The following is a 15410-nucleotide window of genomic DNA, read 5'->3' on the forward strand; positions in this document are numbered from 1 at the left end:
CATGTTGCCTATGGCTGCTTTCAGCTAATACGAGGGATGTGCAACCTTCCTAACAAGTGTCAGAGCCCAATATCTGTGGGCTTCATGCGTCTTCACAGCACGTGTCTCTGACTTAATGCTTGGTGTGACAGGTCTGGCCAGGATATGGGGTGGAGGCTTCCCATGGACACCAGGGAGAAGCAAGAGTGCGGCACTAACCCAACCTCTCCCTCACCTTCCCTCTTTGCTGAAGAACATGGAGTGTCCCTTTCTGCCTGGCCTCCCAGGGCAGCTGTGCGGACAATGTCTGCGCTTGTGCTCCAGGTGACACATTACCTGCCCCTTCTGGTAGTCAAAGCATGAGGCACAACCACCATCCCTTTGCCACAGGTGACTACCAAGGAAAAACTAAGACTTTCCTCCTCTCATCCTCTTCTTGGGACCGTTCACACCGCAAGTTCAGAGTCCATTGGACTAGACTGGCTACCAGCCCGTCTTGTGTACTGGTCCACATCCGTAGTGCCAAGGTGTCAGCCAGAGCCTAGGAATGAACATCCTTTGTACCTAACTCTGGCTAGCACTTGCCAAGTCCTCTTTCAAGTGGCTCAGGAAGATCTCTCGATACCTCTAGATGCACAGAAAGGACAGCAGGGAGCAGGCAGGCTTTAGCTCAACGAGAGGGAGGCATGCACGAGCTGCAGGAAGCGGAGGGGAGAGTTCTCAGCCCCCAGGATTTGTCTGTGCTATGTATACCAGTTTAACACCTCCCCCAACCCCAGATGTAAGGGTTACAAGCTCCTAGCTGGGGTGAAGCTCCTCTCTCCTGAGAATTCGTGCCAGTGCATTTAGGAGTGCTCAGCTGGTGTGAGCCACTGTTACATCCACAGTGTTAACTTCTTGGATAGAAGTCACCCCCCCTAAAACAGTCTGCTCGTGTACAGTCAATACAGATATTCTTCCAGGCCCCTCTATCAGAGCACCTCGATGGAACAGAGCTGCAGTATTTGCTCCTCCCTGGCCCCTCGGTCTGAATGGCAAAAAAGGGGCATGAGGGTAATGAGACCGTAGCCCAGAGGCAGGGTGGAGGGATGTGGGTACAGAGACAGCTCTTCACAGCCCACAGGCTAGAGCTCTCTTGCTGTGGCAGCAGGTGAGAGGAAAGAGAAGGCAGGTACCAGTGAGGTTAAAAAAGTGATTTTTTTTTTTTTAATTTTTAAATTAATAAAAAACCTTCAACCTGTTGTTTTTTAAGCAAGATTCTGATTTGAAAACTTAAAAAAACAAAACAAAACCCACCCAGCCCCTCCCAGCTCCTTGGCTGTAGGCAGCACGTAGCTCTCCAGCTCCAGATCTGCAGCAGGGAGCGATGGCTGGGGCGTTCCATATACACAGCACCCCTTCCAGCTCATGGCTCCATACTTGAACATTGTCTTTTGCAAGGAATGGGGCCTGTGCTGAAGGATGGAGAAGCCAAAACATTTCCAAAGGGGAGGGAGGAGGGACTTCTTCCTGGGGGTGACAGGCCTGGAGAAGCTGGATGGAATCCCAAGATAGTTTGGGGGTAGGGGGGAAAGGGGCACGTAGCAGGCTTGGATGAACTTCAAGAGAGGCCAAGGAGCAAGCGTCCAGGAAAACCAGAAACTCTCTCCCCTAACTTTGTTGGCCTGTAGTGGACTGGTCTACTTAGAACATCTCAGTCAAGCTGTGCTCAGGAGAGCACCTGCCTCCTCTCCAGCTCTGGAAGCAGATGCATGTTCCCAGGGTGCAGCGGCGACTGCCAAAAAGTAGCCCAACATGAGCCAGAGAAGATTAGTGAAGGGACAGGAGAATGCAAAGAGGCATCTATACCAGACGTTCCTGGAGGGACAACGTACATGCTCTGGAGACAAGTCAGGCCCATCACTTCTCGTTTCCCACTCACGGGTACCATTGCGACACAGGAGCAGCCTTGGGTTCAAGCAGCATGTTGCATCCCTGCTTGGACTTTCCCGTAGCAGCCAGGCTCCGCAAGGTGCATCTTTCTCCCCCACTGCCACCACCCTTTACTGGAAAGGCTCACATCAGCCAAGCCACAAGCTCAGATCCATTGCATCCAACTTTCCAATGGTCAACACCATATCCCACCTGCCAGAGGTCCTCCCTGATGGGTGAGGAACCATACAGCAGCCAGGGGAGGGGGAAAAGGGGGCACAAAGGCAGTCTGAACCCCCTCCACCCTACGTGAGGGAGCACCTGGCAGTCCAGCAAGGTCCTCTTCTCCCAAGCAGTATCATTACCCCACTGACTACTAGGAGGGGAGAGGGTGTCGCTCCCTACTTATTCTTGGCAAATCTCTCCATTGCTCTTATTCTCTCTGGATTTATATACATTAGATATATTTATATATTATAGTTATATATTAAAAAAGGGTGGGGGGAAGAAAAAAAGACCAGTTATTGACTCTCTGAGCGAGAGAGCCACATGGGCTGGTGACCATCCCTGCAGGGTTACAAAAAAAAGAGAACTATAAAATATTCCAGTGCCATTTTTCAGGAAACCCCTCTTCTCCCCCTACCCTGCCGCCCTGGCCTGATCTCTTCTTTTTCCTCCCCCACCCAGCCCCTACCCCCCACCCCATCTTGATGTTCAGTGAGTCTTATCTCTGCCCATCCATTGCAGCCATCGCTTTCTGCTGGGATCCTCCTTGCTGAGACACTGGTGGCCACATGGGTTGCTGGTGGTGGAGGTGATGGTGGAGGTTATGGCTGGTTGGAGATGAAGGTGGTATCCAGGCAGGTTGGTGGTTGGGTGGAGAGGAGGCCCAGAAAGGGCTGAAGTTCCCCGGTGGGGAACAGGCCATGGATGTGATTGGGCTGTTGCTACTCTGTAGGTTCTCTGAGGTCCGCAGCTTGGAAAACATAGCAAGAGCATCCGGGAAGTTCGGCGGAGTGGCTGGAGTATTGCTAGGTGTGCACATCTGCAGGGAGATAAGAGACAGGGCACTGTGACTATCACAGGGACTGGTGCTACAGCAGCGAGCACCATCTCTGCTGGAGCTAGAGGTAGAACCTGTCACTGGCCAACTGGGAAGTGCCTGGTCTGAGCCATTTCCTCAAGGAGGACACCTGCTCTTCTCCCCAGTTTCAACAGCAGCCTCGCTCCCATGATGGGATTCAGAAAGTAACCGGCGCTAAGCATCAAAGGTCCTAACACAGAACTGGCACCAACGCAGGAGCTGCATCGTCTCTCCCAGGGCCTACCACGAATCTGAGCTCACAAAATTGCTAGCAAGACCAAACAGGAGGCAGAAGCTCTTGCCCAAGGTCACTGCCAATTAGCGGCTACAGCTGGGAATCCAGCCCCCCCGCCCCCGCCGGTGTGCTGGGCCGCAGTGGTCCAACGGGAGCACCTGGGCACTCGCTCTGCCGCATCGCCCACTTTGGCCTGCAGTCTTGGACCATCTTAGCCCTTTTGCAACTCCACTTCTCCCCGCTGAGGTTTGTGCTTATTCACCTGGGAGGATTAGCTTGCCAGGGCCCTGACAACAGCGATCGTTATGCTTGCCAAGTATTATTAATCATATGCCAGGCTGCCCCCCCAAGTTTGGTCAATTATTACAGTTTTTCCCATCACTCCTCAATTATCCTTGCGATTGCAACCGAAAAGTAAACATTAACAGGGCAGGAACCTCCCACACTCTCCACGCCCCACAAGCACTGCTGTTGTGGAGCTCTGACGCCAATGCCACGAGACTGGAGGTGGCCACTGCCGGACAGATTAGCTAGAGGTACCTCCTGGATGGCTGGTTGCTGGTAGAACTGAGGCAGACAAGGGCCAAGGCAGCATTAGGCCTTGTGGGGGTGGCTTCCCAGGAGGAATAGAGAATAGCAACGCCACCTAAGCCACGCTTCTCACCCACAGCAGCCCACGCAGCCGTGCAGGCACTTATGTGCTACCTGCCAGGCTACTAGAGACCCTGCTGGGGAGCAGGGAGTAAGCCTGTGTCCCTGGCCTCCAGGCTACAAAATAGCTGCCCCGAGGTGTTCAACTTGGAGGGACCCAATGTACTTGGAGAGCTGGAGTTCAGCTCAAAGCTGACTGCTTCGTGCACTGGGTCCCTAAAAAGAAAGGGAAAAAATACCGGGGGGTGGAAAAGGGGGAACCCATCCGTTCTCAAACCGAGCCACCCCTTTGTAGTCCCTCCAGCCTGGTTCTCTCCTCTTTGCGCTTCCCTGACTGGAGCTGTCCCTCCACCGCGGGGGGACAGGGTGCGATTTCTTTTTCTTTCACACTTGTTGAACAGTAAAATGATGGATGCAATTTCCCCCCCATTTGCCTGTGCTCAGCGCTGGGCTGCCAGGCCTTAATGGTAGATGCTGCAGGGGAATTTTGAAAGGTCACAGAAACTTATCTATTAGCTTGACTCGAGCTTACCAGGCAACCTGGAGGTGTCAGGCAGAAAAAAGCATATCACCAGCCTTCTGTCAAATCAGTTCCCGCTACCCCTGCTGCACGATTTGGCCAGTATTGTGATGAGGTGTCTCTTATCCTTTCTTTGTATGCTATTTGATTGGCAAGTTTACAGGCTAATTTAAACTATTATATAAAATGAGGCTGGAATTGCAGCAAAATCTAGGAGCTAAAGCATCAGAAGGAGTATAAAACCCTGGTTGCCTGGATCAATCTCTTGCCAGTCAGTAACCTACAAGAGACGGTAACCCCAAAGCCATCTAGTCTAGTTTTTCCTCACTGTTCCTTCCCAAATCAGGCCTTTATCCATGATTTTCCCAATTTATTACCCCTTCTTTACTAGGCATTACTGGTGGGAGGGATTTCTGTCCAGACCCCAAGAGCACAGGACTGAACCGAACGCTGCCTGTATTGCACCGGTGCTGCGCCTGTGGTGGGCGGAGGGAAATAGGCTAACAAAAGGAAATTTCACTGAGTTTCAGCTCTTAGAAGAAACAAAGTGATTTGCAAACCACAGCCTCCCCCACCCAGGGCTAAACGGTTTCCACAAAAAGCCTGGAGTGAATGCAAGGGATCTGCTCGCTTCAGCATCTCACTCCAGCTAGGCAAGAAACGCTGAAGCCTCCGAGTGCTGCTGCTTCCCCCTCTACACCTTCAGCCTCCTGGAGTTTTTAGAGCAGATCCAAGGCCCTCCTTGACCCACTCTTCCGGATCAGAAGATTACAGGGTGGGGAAGAAAGGTGTGCATGCAATACTTGCCCCCAGTGCTGAACCAGCCTGGGGAGCCCTGATCCAACTGCTGCCCTCTCCCAAATCAGCACGGCCCAGCGTTCGCACTATCCCAGTGACCATGGGTAGCAACGGACATCCAAGAGCAAGTTACTACAACACACAACTTTCCACCTCGCTGAAGACTTTGCTCCGATTGGGTTACGGCAACTCTGCCCCTGCAACCCCCGGGGCAGCGAACACCCGGTGGAACGTGATCATCTGCTAGCGGCCTTGTTAGGATCCAAATCATGAATGAATGCGAATCCAAGACCAGGGAACACGGATTTTTCTCTTTAAAGGCCAAAGCAGGCAGGCCTCTCAAGCTGGTCATATGCCTGACATTTCCACCCACTATTAATAGACAGGGAGAAACGGTGTTCAAAAGGTCAGAATATGGCATAGGTTTGGGAGGGAAGAGGGGAAGAAGCGATGGTTACTTCAATTAGTAGTCACGTGAAGAGGGAGGAAAGCATCAGAGACCACAGAAACACGTGCTGGTGCAAGCTGGTCTGCACCCTTCGGATCCGACAGGAACCGGCTCCAAGCAGACACCCGGCGGGGGGAGCTTGCTGGCTTTGCAACTACTGGCAAGAGCAAAGCCATCTCTTGTGCATTTGAGATGTTAAAATGCACAAGACTCGCACGCTGTGGGGATATGGGGCATTGTGTGATCCCCTGCGACTACAATTCATCCCGAGTCCTTCCCTGGCAGCCTTGCGAAGCTCTACCTGCCTACAACACGCAGCGTTCGTCTCCTTTGGAGCAAGAGCTCACCCAGGGACTCTCTGTTCTTCAATGCACACTCCCTCCCTGTAAAGTACAGGGTGGAGGAGCAGGGCTGGTTCCCAAGGGCTAATGACAGTTGTGCAAGACTGTGTGGGACTGTTCAGATCAGGGGCAGCCTGGGCGTGCAGCATGTGGCAGACCGGGGAGGTAAGAGGTGATGCAGTGATAGACGGGGCAGAAAGCAGAGGAGCTGACTGGGCAGGGGAAGGGGGATCGGAGCGGCACTCAAGGAGGGTGTGAGGTTAATTTATGATACGCCTACCAGATAGGTTGCCCTCACCACCACTGATTTAGATGATCCTGAGCCAGCTAATCGCATCCCACCCATCAGTAAAGCACCATTTTTACCGAAGGAGGGCTGTGGATTTGCACACAATTCAGGATGTCACTAGGGGCCAAACTCCACAGCTCCTGTTAAAAGCAACTTATCAGTTTCTTTTGGTTTCCTGGTAGCCCTCAATCCTTCTGTGCCTTCACTCTAATTTTAGCATCCCCTTCCCTCCCCACCGTTCCAGCCCACTCCTACTATAGGCCTGCACACTTTCATAGCTCATCTCACACCCCAACTGCAGGGGAAAGAGCAAATCCACCCAGCACAGCTCATAAGACACAGCTGAACTAGCACGTGCCTGCCTACAAGCCAGGCTAGTGGGGCAGCAAGGGAACAGCAGTATAGGCGCACACACACACACAAAAAAACAAACCACACACAAAAAAAAAGCCTGCATGGGGCTGAGATATATTGAAGCCAGGCAACAACCCATCTCCTTATCGGGTGTCAAAGTCTAGGTGGGTCACTCCACTCTGATTCAGAGGGGAGCTGATAAGATAGTCTTGCTGGAGCCAGTGCGAGAAGCAGCAAAGGTCCCATTCAGCGAAGTACTTACTCAGATGCCTGGAGTCACCCACGTGCACAGGCTCGGTGCTGAATCAGGGCTTAGGCCAGCACGTGTTAACTGTGCGCTTCCAAAAAGGCCATGAGATGGCCAGGTTGTGTGTGTGGAATGGCTGACTCCTGATGGCCTGAAGAGGTGGGAATACTATAGCAAAAACTGAAGTCAGCCCAGAAAATCCACCCCTTCACCACTCACAGGAGAGGCAGGAAGCGTGTACCTCCCCCATGCCCAGAGGGGGAAATCAGCCCCACATGTTGCCTCCAGCTCAGGTCTTTGTTATCGGAAAGAAGGGCAGAGAACTTACAGAACAGGCCGGCTGAACAATGACCGGGCAAGGGCACAGGGAAAGGACCGCATCACACCATGCAGGACTCGCCTCTTCCTACCCACCCCATTCAGCAACAGACAGAAGTTGCTAAATTAGTTTGCCACTGGTCGAGCAAAAGATCTGCTCCTCTGGGCTCCATGCAGCAGGAGATCTGCTCCTCTGGGCTCTCTCACCATCCTGAGGGAGTGGACTGGATGAGCCGAGTGGTCTTTAAAGGGGGAAAAAAATCTGTCTTGGGTAGAAGCACTGTAGACACACATACACTTATCCCATAATGAACCCTAGTGCGGAAACCACCTTAATCCATACCTGCATTACTGCAAGGTAAACTAGTAGACCAGGTTTAAACTGAATTAAGCATGACCACACAAGGGTTAATTAAAACTGGTTTCAGTATACCTTTAGATAAACTGACGCAAGTCTGTGCACAGACCGGGCCCATATTTTCTGCATAAAAGACTTGCATTTCATTTCCACGTGTGACACCACTGGAGGGCTGGTACTGCCAGATTCCTCCTCCGCCGGGTTGGACATGGGAAAAGGAGGCGGCGAACAGCTCTGTGCTTAACTATCCTCACACCCACCTGATGAGAACTGTGCTGAGATTTTAAGGAGGCTTCCAAAGCTGTGCATGGAGAAAGAAGGAACACGAACACGGTCTGATACTCAGGCCTATTAAGACAGGGGGTGGCAAGATTTTTTGGGAGGTGGGCCAGCGTGACCCAACTTGGACAGGAGGCAGGTTGGTGCTAGGCCCCAGTCACCACTTCTCTGCTGCCCCCACTTTGTGGGCAGGATCCAATGGCCCCATGGTGCTGATCTGGTCCACGTGGCCATATACTGACAAGCCCTGGTCTAAGCCTTTTCGGTAAGGGCATCATATAGCTGAACGAGCTGAATAACCGTCTCCCTCTACCTCAAGTTCCCCCTTCTTTTGCTTGTGGAATTCGCTGCCATAGGACGTCAGTGATGCCAAGAACTTATTCACCGAGGTCTCCAGCATTGGACTTTCATCACTGGTGACATATAGGGGGTGCATGCACACCCCCTGAGCGTGGTGGCGCACCCCCTATGAAAAGGCACCAAACACTGCTGGCAGTGCCTGCAGGAGGTTGCCACGTGCCACCACCGCCCGTGACACCGCCAGCGGTGTCTGCGGGTGGTCCCCAGCCACCGGTTAGCATTTGCCAGCCCCCCCGACAGCACCATGGCTGCCTGTGGAAGTGCTTACCACCACCACCACCGCCACCTGCCAGAGCTCGCCATGTTGTTCGCAGTTAAAGCCCTCGCTGCAGGATTGAAGCCACTCTTGGGAGGTCAGGAAGAAACCTTGGATCACTCTGAATCTACCTGCTGGAGGACTCTCCCACCTGCCTCAGCAGCTCCTGGGCTTACGAACAGGAAGCACGACTAGAAAAGCCCCAGCTCTGATGCAGCCTGGCAGTGCCCATGTTCCTGCACAGTGGGTCTGCTCACCTTTAGTCCCTTTTGATAAATATCAGAGTTTCACTTGCTCTGCCCACACCACTTGCAATCAAGCATTCCTAAGACTGTAGCAAAAGGAAAGGAGGTGGGTTGTTGTCCTCTTAATTCAAGGAAGCTGGGCCTGGCTCTGTCATGGGAGCTATAGGGCAGCTGTCCTGATGAGATGAATAGGGGCAATCTGTGGATAAGGCCTGACTCCACGCAAGGGCGACAGACAGGGAGGTACGAATGATTTGTTACACAACAGCTCGCGGGCAAAGGGCGCAGAACAGCACATCTTCCAGCAACGGGCAAAGCAGGAGAGCTGATTCCCCGCCCCAGGAGAGCACGAGGGTGCAGACAGCCGTGCAATACATAGCCACGTGCCAGGAGCAAATGGGAACGTCTACCAGTAATCACTGAAGACTCGCACCTTGCTGGCTCCACCATCACTACAGAGCCGCTCACTTCTCTCAGTCTTCCTGACCAGCAAAGCCTGAGTCCTGTGACCTTCGGGGGGGGGCAGGAAGGAGACGCTGGCTCCTGTGCCAAATATTGCTCCACCTACTCATCTAAATCCAGAGCAACGTGCCTGAGGCCTACAGGAAAGTGAATCAGGCCCAGCTGCCTCCAGTGGGGATGCCACAGATGGACAGGGATGGGCTTGAACCCCAAATTTCATTAGGACACTGCCAAGAACCCACCTCCCTCCTGATGCAGGCTGTCTGGAGCCTACTATCCTCAAGGTGTCAAATAAATAGTTAACAATAACTTAATCTTGTGTTTGGAAGACAGAGCCCCACGTAACAACATGACAAAGGCGAGAAAGAGAGGGAGGGAGCGAGCAGCCGAGCTGCTGGACGTGTGCGTTGGCTGGAATTCACGTCAAAACACCACCGTTGGCCAGCAAAGCACGCTCTGCTTTGGCCTGCAACCCAGGAGGGCTTGCAAGTGTTCGGCAGCTGCAGCTGACCTCTCACGCAGGGGCAGGAGCAGAGATTCAAATGACTGAACCAACAAAAAAGCAGCAAAGACCATCAGCCACTTCTCTGGGGGAGGCTGGGGTTTTCTGGATCATCCTGCTCAGCCATATCACGATGCCAGCTATTCAGTGCCTTACAGGGCTGACCCCCCTTCCAGAAAAGGGGTCTCAGATCTTCCCCTCATTGGGTTAGGCCATGCTTTTAAAAAAGCCACACACAAACCACAGCACTCTTAAAAAGCTAACCTGGCACACAGCTGCCTACAGGCATAAAAGGGGACTATTGCCTCTTTCTGCCATCTCCTATTCTTGTTTTTCCATCCCCCCCTCCACCCCCAGCGCATCAGGGTGGAGAAGAAAGCCTTCAACCCCGTGGAAGGCAGAAGGAGGTTGATCACAAGTGCTCTACCCTGCACACAGGCACCATTGTTGCCAGCAACGGGCCTGCAGCCTTATCGGGGCCCGACTGCCAGTCCAGCCCTGCTTGCGTGCATATCGACATCAGACGTTTCACTGCAACGAATCCAATCCGGGGAGGAGCGAAGGTATATTTTAACTGCTGCTTTGCACACCAACTTTTTAAATTCTGGAGTAAGCTTTCTAAGTTTCAACCAGCCGTTTAAAAACAAAAATACCTGACATTCTTTGGCAAGGCCTAAATAGAAATCTCTCTTCTGGAAATGGTGACTTAGGGATCCTACCAAGTGGAAGAAAAAAAAAAAAAAAAAGGCACTTCATTCTGGAATGAGCAGCAGGAGATAAGATCCCTTTGTGCATCTCAGAGTCACTGGGGCTTTGTCTACACACAGGAGTTTATAGGACTGGTAACTAAAACACCTGGTCTGCTAGGAGATTCTTCTGTAATGCATGGGACTGAAAAAGCATTTTTAAATGGAGTTGCTTTGGGGTTTCCCCAAGTAATCTCTCCCCCTTTCCCGGTGTCCCCCTCCCTCCCCCAAAAGAGGCACGTCCCTCTTAAGACTGACGCGACAAAGAACAACCTGTAAGATTCTTGTAGTTAAAGACGTTCATGTGCTTTGGGGAATATCACTGTTTTTTTCTAAGAAGGAATAGAGGGAGGTCTCTGGCATAGTGTGGGGGCGAGGTGATACGCAGCCGTTTAATGATGAGTAACCCCAGGTTCCTGCTATACTTTTTCTTACTCTTGGATTAGACCATGCCGCACGTGCACCAACTGTAAATCCCCTCTTAGTCTCGGCTCTCTCAACGGCCCCAGTGGCTCGTGGCATTCATGTTCTGGGGCAGAGATCTTCTAAAGGCGCTGGGGCGGGGAGTACAGGAACACCAACAAAAAATGTCAAAAATGCAACCCAGGCTGAGGAGCTGGGAACGAGGACGAGAGGATGGGAGGTTCAGTGCAGATCATGACTTGTACATCGGCTTCCTGATTAATATATAACTAGTCATAAAAATGAAGGGGGTGGGGAAGGGATGCAGCTTGCTTACCAAGCAAGCCAGGACTTCCTTTTGTGTTAGAAACTATATTAAAACTGCTCCAAGAGAATCCAGGTTTTAGAGGCTTGTTAAGGGGAGGGTAAGGGCTTGGCAGTGGGAAGAGACTGCAAAGCAATTCCTTCCCCCCTCCCCATGCCCTTGCATTCAAGGAGGCAACCAACTCACTGAAGTTTCTGCTCAGGCCCGAGTCAGAAATGATCCCATGAGTAATGGGGCCAGCATAGCCCCGATGCTCGATTACTGGGAACCAGAACCTCAGGAGTGTTTGCACAGAGCTTTAAGTGATTCAGGATGAACGGCAAAAAGCTCCAGCCTCCCCCTTCAAAATAAAGGAAGGAAACAGTCAGAGGCAGATTTCACTTCGGTGCACCAGGGTGCAGCACATGGGGAACTGGATGTAAACCAGCCTGAGATTAAACACCTTAAGCTTCCTGTCGGCACCATAGGATTCATGTTGGTAGGGAATCGCCTCTGCTGCGCATGAAGCATTTCATACACCTTGAATCTTGCCTGCCTCAGCCAGATCTGGAGAAAGCCTCAGAAGATGGATGGTTGCTGAACTGTTTCCCCCCCTCAAGTCTCAGTGTGACCAGCTGTCAGTGGGAACCTGCCCTTCGGCCACCCAGCACATATGAATCGTTCAGCTAATTTACCCATCCAGCAGATCTTATCCTAGATGGATCGGAGAAGGTGCAAGGCCCTTTTTACAGAGGCATCATGTTCTTGGGGGAAGGTACCAGGCTGGGAACTTCCAGCTCTGCCATTGTCCTGCGTATGACCTTGGGCTACTCCTTTTAAACTCGTGCCACGCTCTTCCCTCCCACATTTCACCTTGCAGGTTTCAGACTGCCAGTTCTCCAGGGCAGGGACTTCTTTCTATGACTTCACTGCACCTGGCGCATGGGGAAACTGATAGGTGTCGGGGCTTTGGTGGGCTGACGTAATACCCACACAAGCATCTGCCCTAGTCAAAGAGCAGAGACAGTCTTGGGAAGAAAAAAAGGGTCCTGCGTGGAAGGGCATCAAAACAAAGTCAACCCCTGCCCCCCTTTTCTAGATCGCTCCTGTGAACACCAGCCTCCAGGCCTAACCACCCTACAGCAAGCAAAGGAAGAGAGGGAGGGAGGAGGTGGAGCAACAAACACTACATCTTAGCTTTAATCTGCTATTCTCCCCCACCCCTCAACACAGCAGTTTCCTTTTTTTTAAAAAAAAAAAAAAAAGAAGAAAAAAAGAAAGAACCAAAACTTCCCCTGCTTTGCCAAAGAGACTTGCCCTCAGCCAAGGTCAAGCCAAGCTTGTTTTTGGTTTTCCTTTTGCTGAAGTTTTGTAGGGGCAACTTGCAAAGGAAGGGACTCGCTCCACTCGTTCCTCCCCAAATCACACGGGGTTGCAGCGACTCAAACAATCCACCCTAGATCTCCATGAAGACAAACTATTTCCTGGCAGACATTTTGCCTCTTGTTTACATTTGCAGCCCGTGTGTTTCTCTTGTTGCAGTGCAATATGGCTGTCACAAGAGCTGACAGTTTGGCATGCACAGCCACTTCTGCTTGCAGCTCTTCCCCCCTCCCCTTCCCGGAATCAAAGGTGGGGTCTCGGATGCAGGCCGCACAGAGGAAAACCCCTTCCCCTCCTTTACACATTTTTCTGTGGGCTTGGGGCTTGCAAACTTGAGTGGCTTTTGGATAGGTGCAGCTATTTAAGAGGTTCTCCAAGCTTAAGAAGCACCCTTTTGGGGTTTGATTGGTATCCAGGACTCAGATGTCCATTTAATTCTAGCTCCCATAAAGTGAAGCGAGTGGGGCGGGGGGGGTGGGAAATGCAGCATGCCTGGAGCTGGGGTCACTTACCATCTGATGGTGGTGATGGCTGTTGGGAATGTTAGTTTCTTGAAAAAATGCGCTCAAAGCAGTCTGTAAAAAACAACGGTGGAGTTAATGTCTAGCCCTGAAAAGGAGTGGGAGATCCAAAGATGCAGATAGCAGAAAGGTGCCAGGGACTGAGAGTCAAGATGTTTCATTTCAAAGAAAAAAAAAAAAAAAAAAGTGATTGCATTTCTTTCAACTCCCCTTAACTGCATTTCCACTCTTAGCAAACAATGCGGGACCAACAAACGGGATTGATCTGCCTGTTTGCATTTCTCAGCCCCTGGCCTGGCCTGCCTTTGAAATGCTAATTCTCTCCCCTCCTAAAGGAGGCTCCAAAGGAATCCAAAACAAGGCATCTGGGGCTGGGCTCAACTCTCTCCCACTCCTGCCTAAGCTGAAAGCCAGGCACAATCCTGGAGAGAGAGCAGCACTTGAGCACCCTAGAGCCCAGGCTGGTGCGACAGCAATCAGGTTAGGAAGAGGGGGCACCGTGGGAAAAGCTTTTCCCAAGGAACATACAAAAGACAGACGGGGGGCGCTGAAATGAAGCTTTCCACCACGAGATCAGCAGGACCAAGCCCCATGGCCAACCTTCCCTCTTGCTCCAACTAGATTTAACTTGCCCCCCAATCCCTTTCCTCACCAGCGTCTTTACCCACGTGAAAGAACCAGGGCAAGCGAAGGGCTGGAGTGGACTTGGCTTTTCATCCTCCCCCCCTTTTAAAGGGGCTCCCCCACACTCCCCTCTCCCCTTCCAGGCTGCGTGGGTGGCAGCTGCAAAACCTTCTCCCTGCCACACTGCAATTTCTCTCGCTTCTGCAGAAAGGTTGCACCCCTCATATCCCTCTCCCCCCCCAGCAAAGTGTGTGTGTGTGGGGGGGTGCTCTAAGGAAACAGATCACATCTGCTTCTCTCCCAGCACTGCCCGGCCCAGGCTGGCCTGCGGCTCTGGTTACAGCGCCAGGTATAAATAGACCCTGGAGATCTGCAATCCCATGGCTCCTTCCCCTTCTTGGATCCGACAGAAATATCATTTATCCCCCCTCCCCACAACTGACATGACGTGCCAGGCCCCGCGCCCTCCCCGCTGCTTGCTGCAATAGCCGACGAGGCTCAGAGCCGAGTAATGATTGTTTATGTGCAGCTCCGGGACTTCCCATTCAGCGCCGGCGGCCCCGTGCTGCGTGGCCGGGCGCCGATCCGGCTTGTTGTTGTTGTGGGAGGCCATCCACGCACGCCGCCCGCCCGATCCGCCCGCACCGCCGCTCCCAGCGCCCACAGGGTCTTTTTGCGGGGCTCGGATCCAACAGCGGCGACACAGAAAGGACTTAAGAGCAAGGGGGGGGGGGATCATAAGCGATTAGACGGGCCAAAATCAGACACCCCCCTCCCCCAGCCACACGCACCTCGAACTGCCAGTGTGCCGCTTGCAGCAGCTGCTTCGCCTGATCCGCCGCGCAGCCCGCGGCCACCACGAACTGGTTGATCATGACCTGGTGCCTCAGCTCCTCCATATTCACGGACATGGCGAGACACGGAACCACAACAAGGATGGTGGGGGGGGGGGCACACACGGCGGCAGCGATGGTGCGTGTGTGTAAAGGACGGGGGGGGGGGGCGAGATCCACAAAGAATCCTTGCTTCTCCTTCCCCGAGGCTCCCCCGCTGCCCTGGGCCGACTCGAGCCGCCTCTCCGCCTTCCCTGGCTTGGATCGGCAGCGAGGGAGCGGATGTTGTTGTCCCCCAGCCCCTCCGGCTCCTCGAGCACCACAAACAACAGCAGCTAGGGGAGGAGCGTGCGGGTGAAGCAGGGGGGAAGGCTGGAGGTGTCTCAACGTTCCATTCCCCGCGTTCCGAGGCCGCTGATTGGCCGCCGCGGCTTCTCCACTTGTCCGAACGTTCGATTCGAATCTTCCAGCGTCCCGAGCCGCTGCTGGGTCCCCAGCGCCCTTCCCCCTCCGCCGCGCCCGATTGGAGCCCTCGGACCGCTCTCCCATTGGCCGGCTGCTGTGTTTTGGATGGGGGGAGGCTGCCTATTGGCTGCTGCCTGCGCAGGGGCGGGGGAGGCTGTGCGCCGGGTCGGGCGGAGCTGGGCGGGCGGCGCGGCGTGGTGGTTGGCTGGTGCCCCCCTTCTGTTTCTCTCTGCTTATAAAAAAAAAAACAACCACACACACGCCCGGACACACACACGGGGGGGGGGAGCGGGTGTTGTAAAGCCAAGTTCATTCAGGAACTTCATTGAAACCAACGTGCTCAGCTGGAAAAGCGGGGCCCAGCAGCGGCTCTGACTCATTTCCTCTCGCAGGCTTCGGTCATCCTGAGAAGCGAGAGGATCACAATAGAGGCAGCTCCGAGCCGCTGCTGAAGCTTCCGACTCTCGCAGGCCCTGGCAGGCCTGGGAAAGGGCT

The 15410-nt window shown here is 53.1% G+C and overlaps 1 protein-coding gene across 1 annotated transcript; it reads right to left on the bottom strand.

Moving 5' to 3' along the window:
• Positions 1-1162: 1162 nt before the first annotated feature.
• UBALD2 (UBA like domain containing 2) lies at positions 1163-14932 on the bottom strand. Its single transcript, XM_090060546.1, has 3 exons — positions 14409-14932; positions 12985-13047; positions 1163-2935 (listed from the first exon to the last, which is right to left on the bottom strand). The coding sequence occupies exons 1-3, from the start codon at positions 14526-14528 to the stop codon at positions 2615-2617; spliced, it is 504 nt and encodes a 167-aa protein (XP_089916672.1). The 5' UTR covers positions 14529-14932; the 3' UTR covers positions 1163-2614.
• Positions 14933-15410: the final 478 nt, after the last annotated feature.

This window comes from Crocodylus siamensis, chromosome 8 (genome assembly GCF_052110815.1).
Source record: "Crocodylus siamensis isolate JL-2025a chromosome 8, ASM5211081v1, whole genome shotgun sequence".
NCBI classification, from domain to species: Eukaryota; Metazoa; Chordata; order Crocodylia; family Crocodylidae; genus Crocodylus; species Crocodylus siamensis.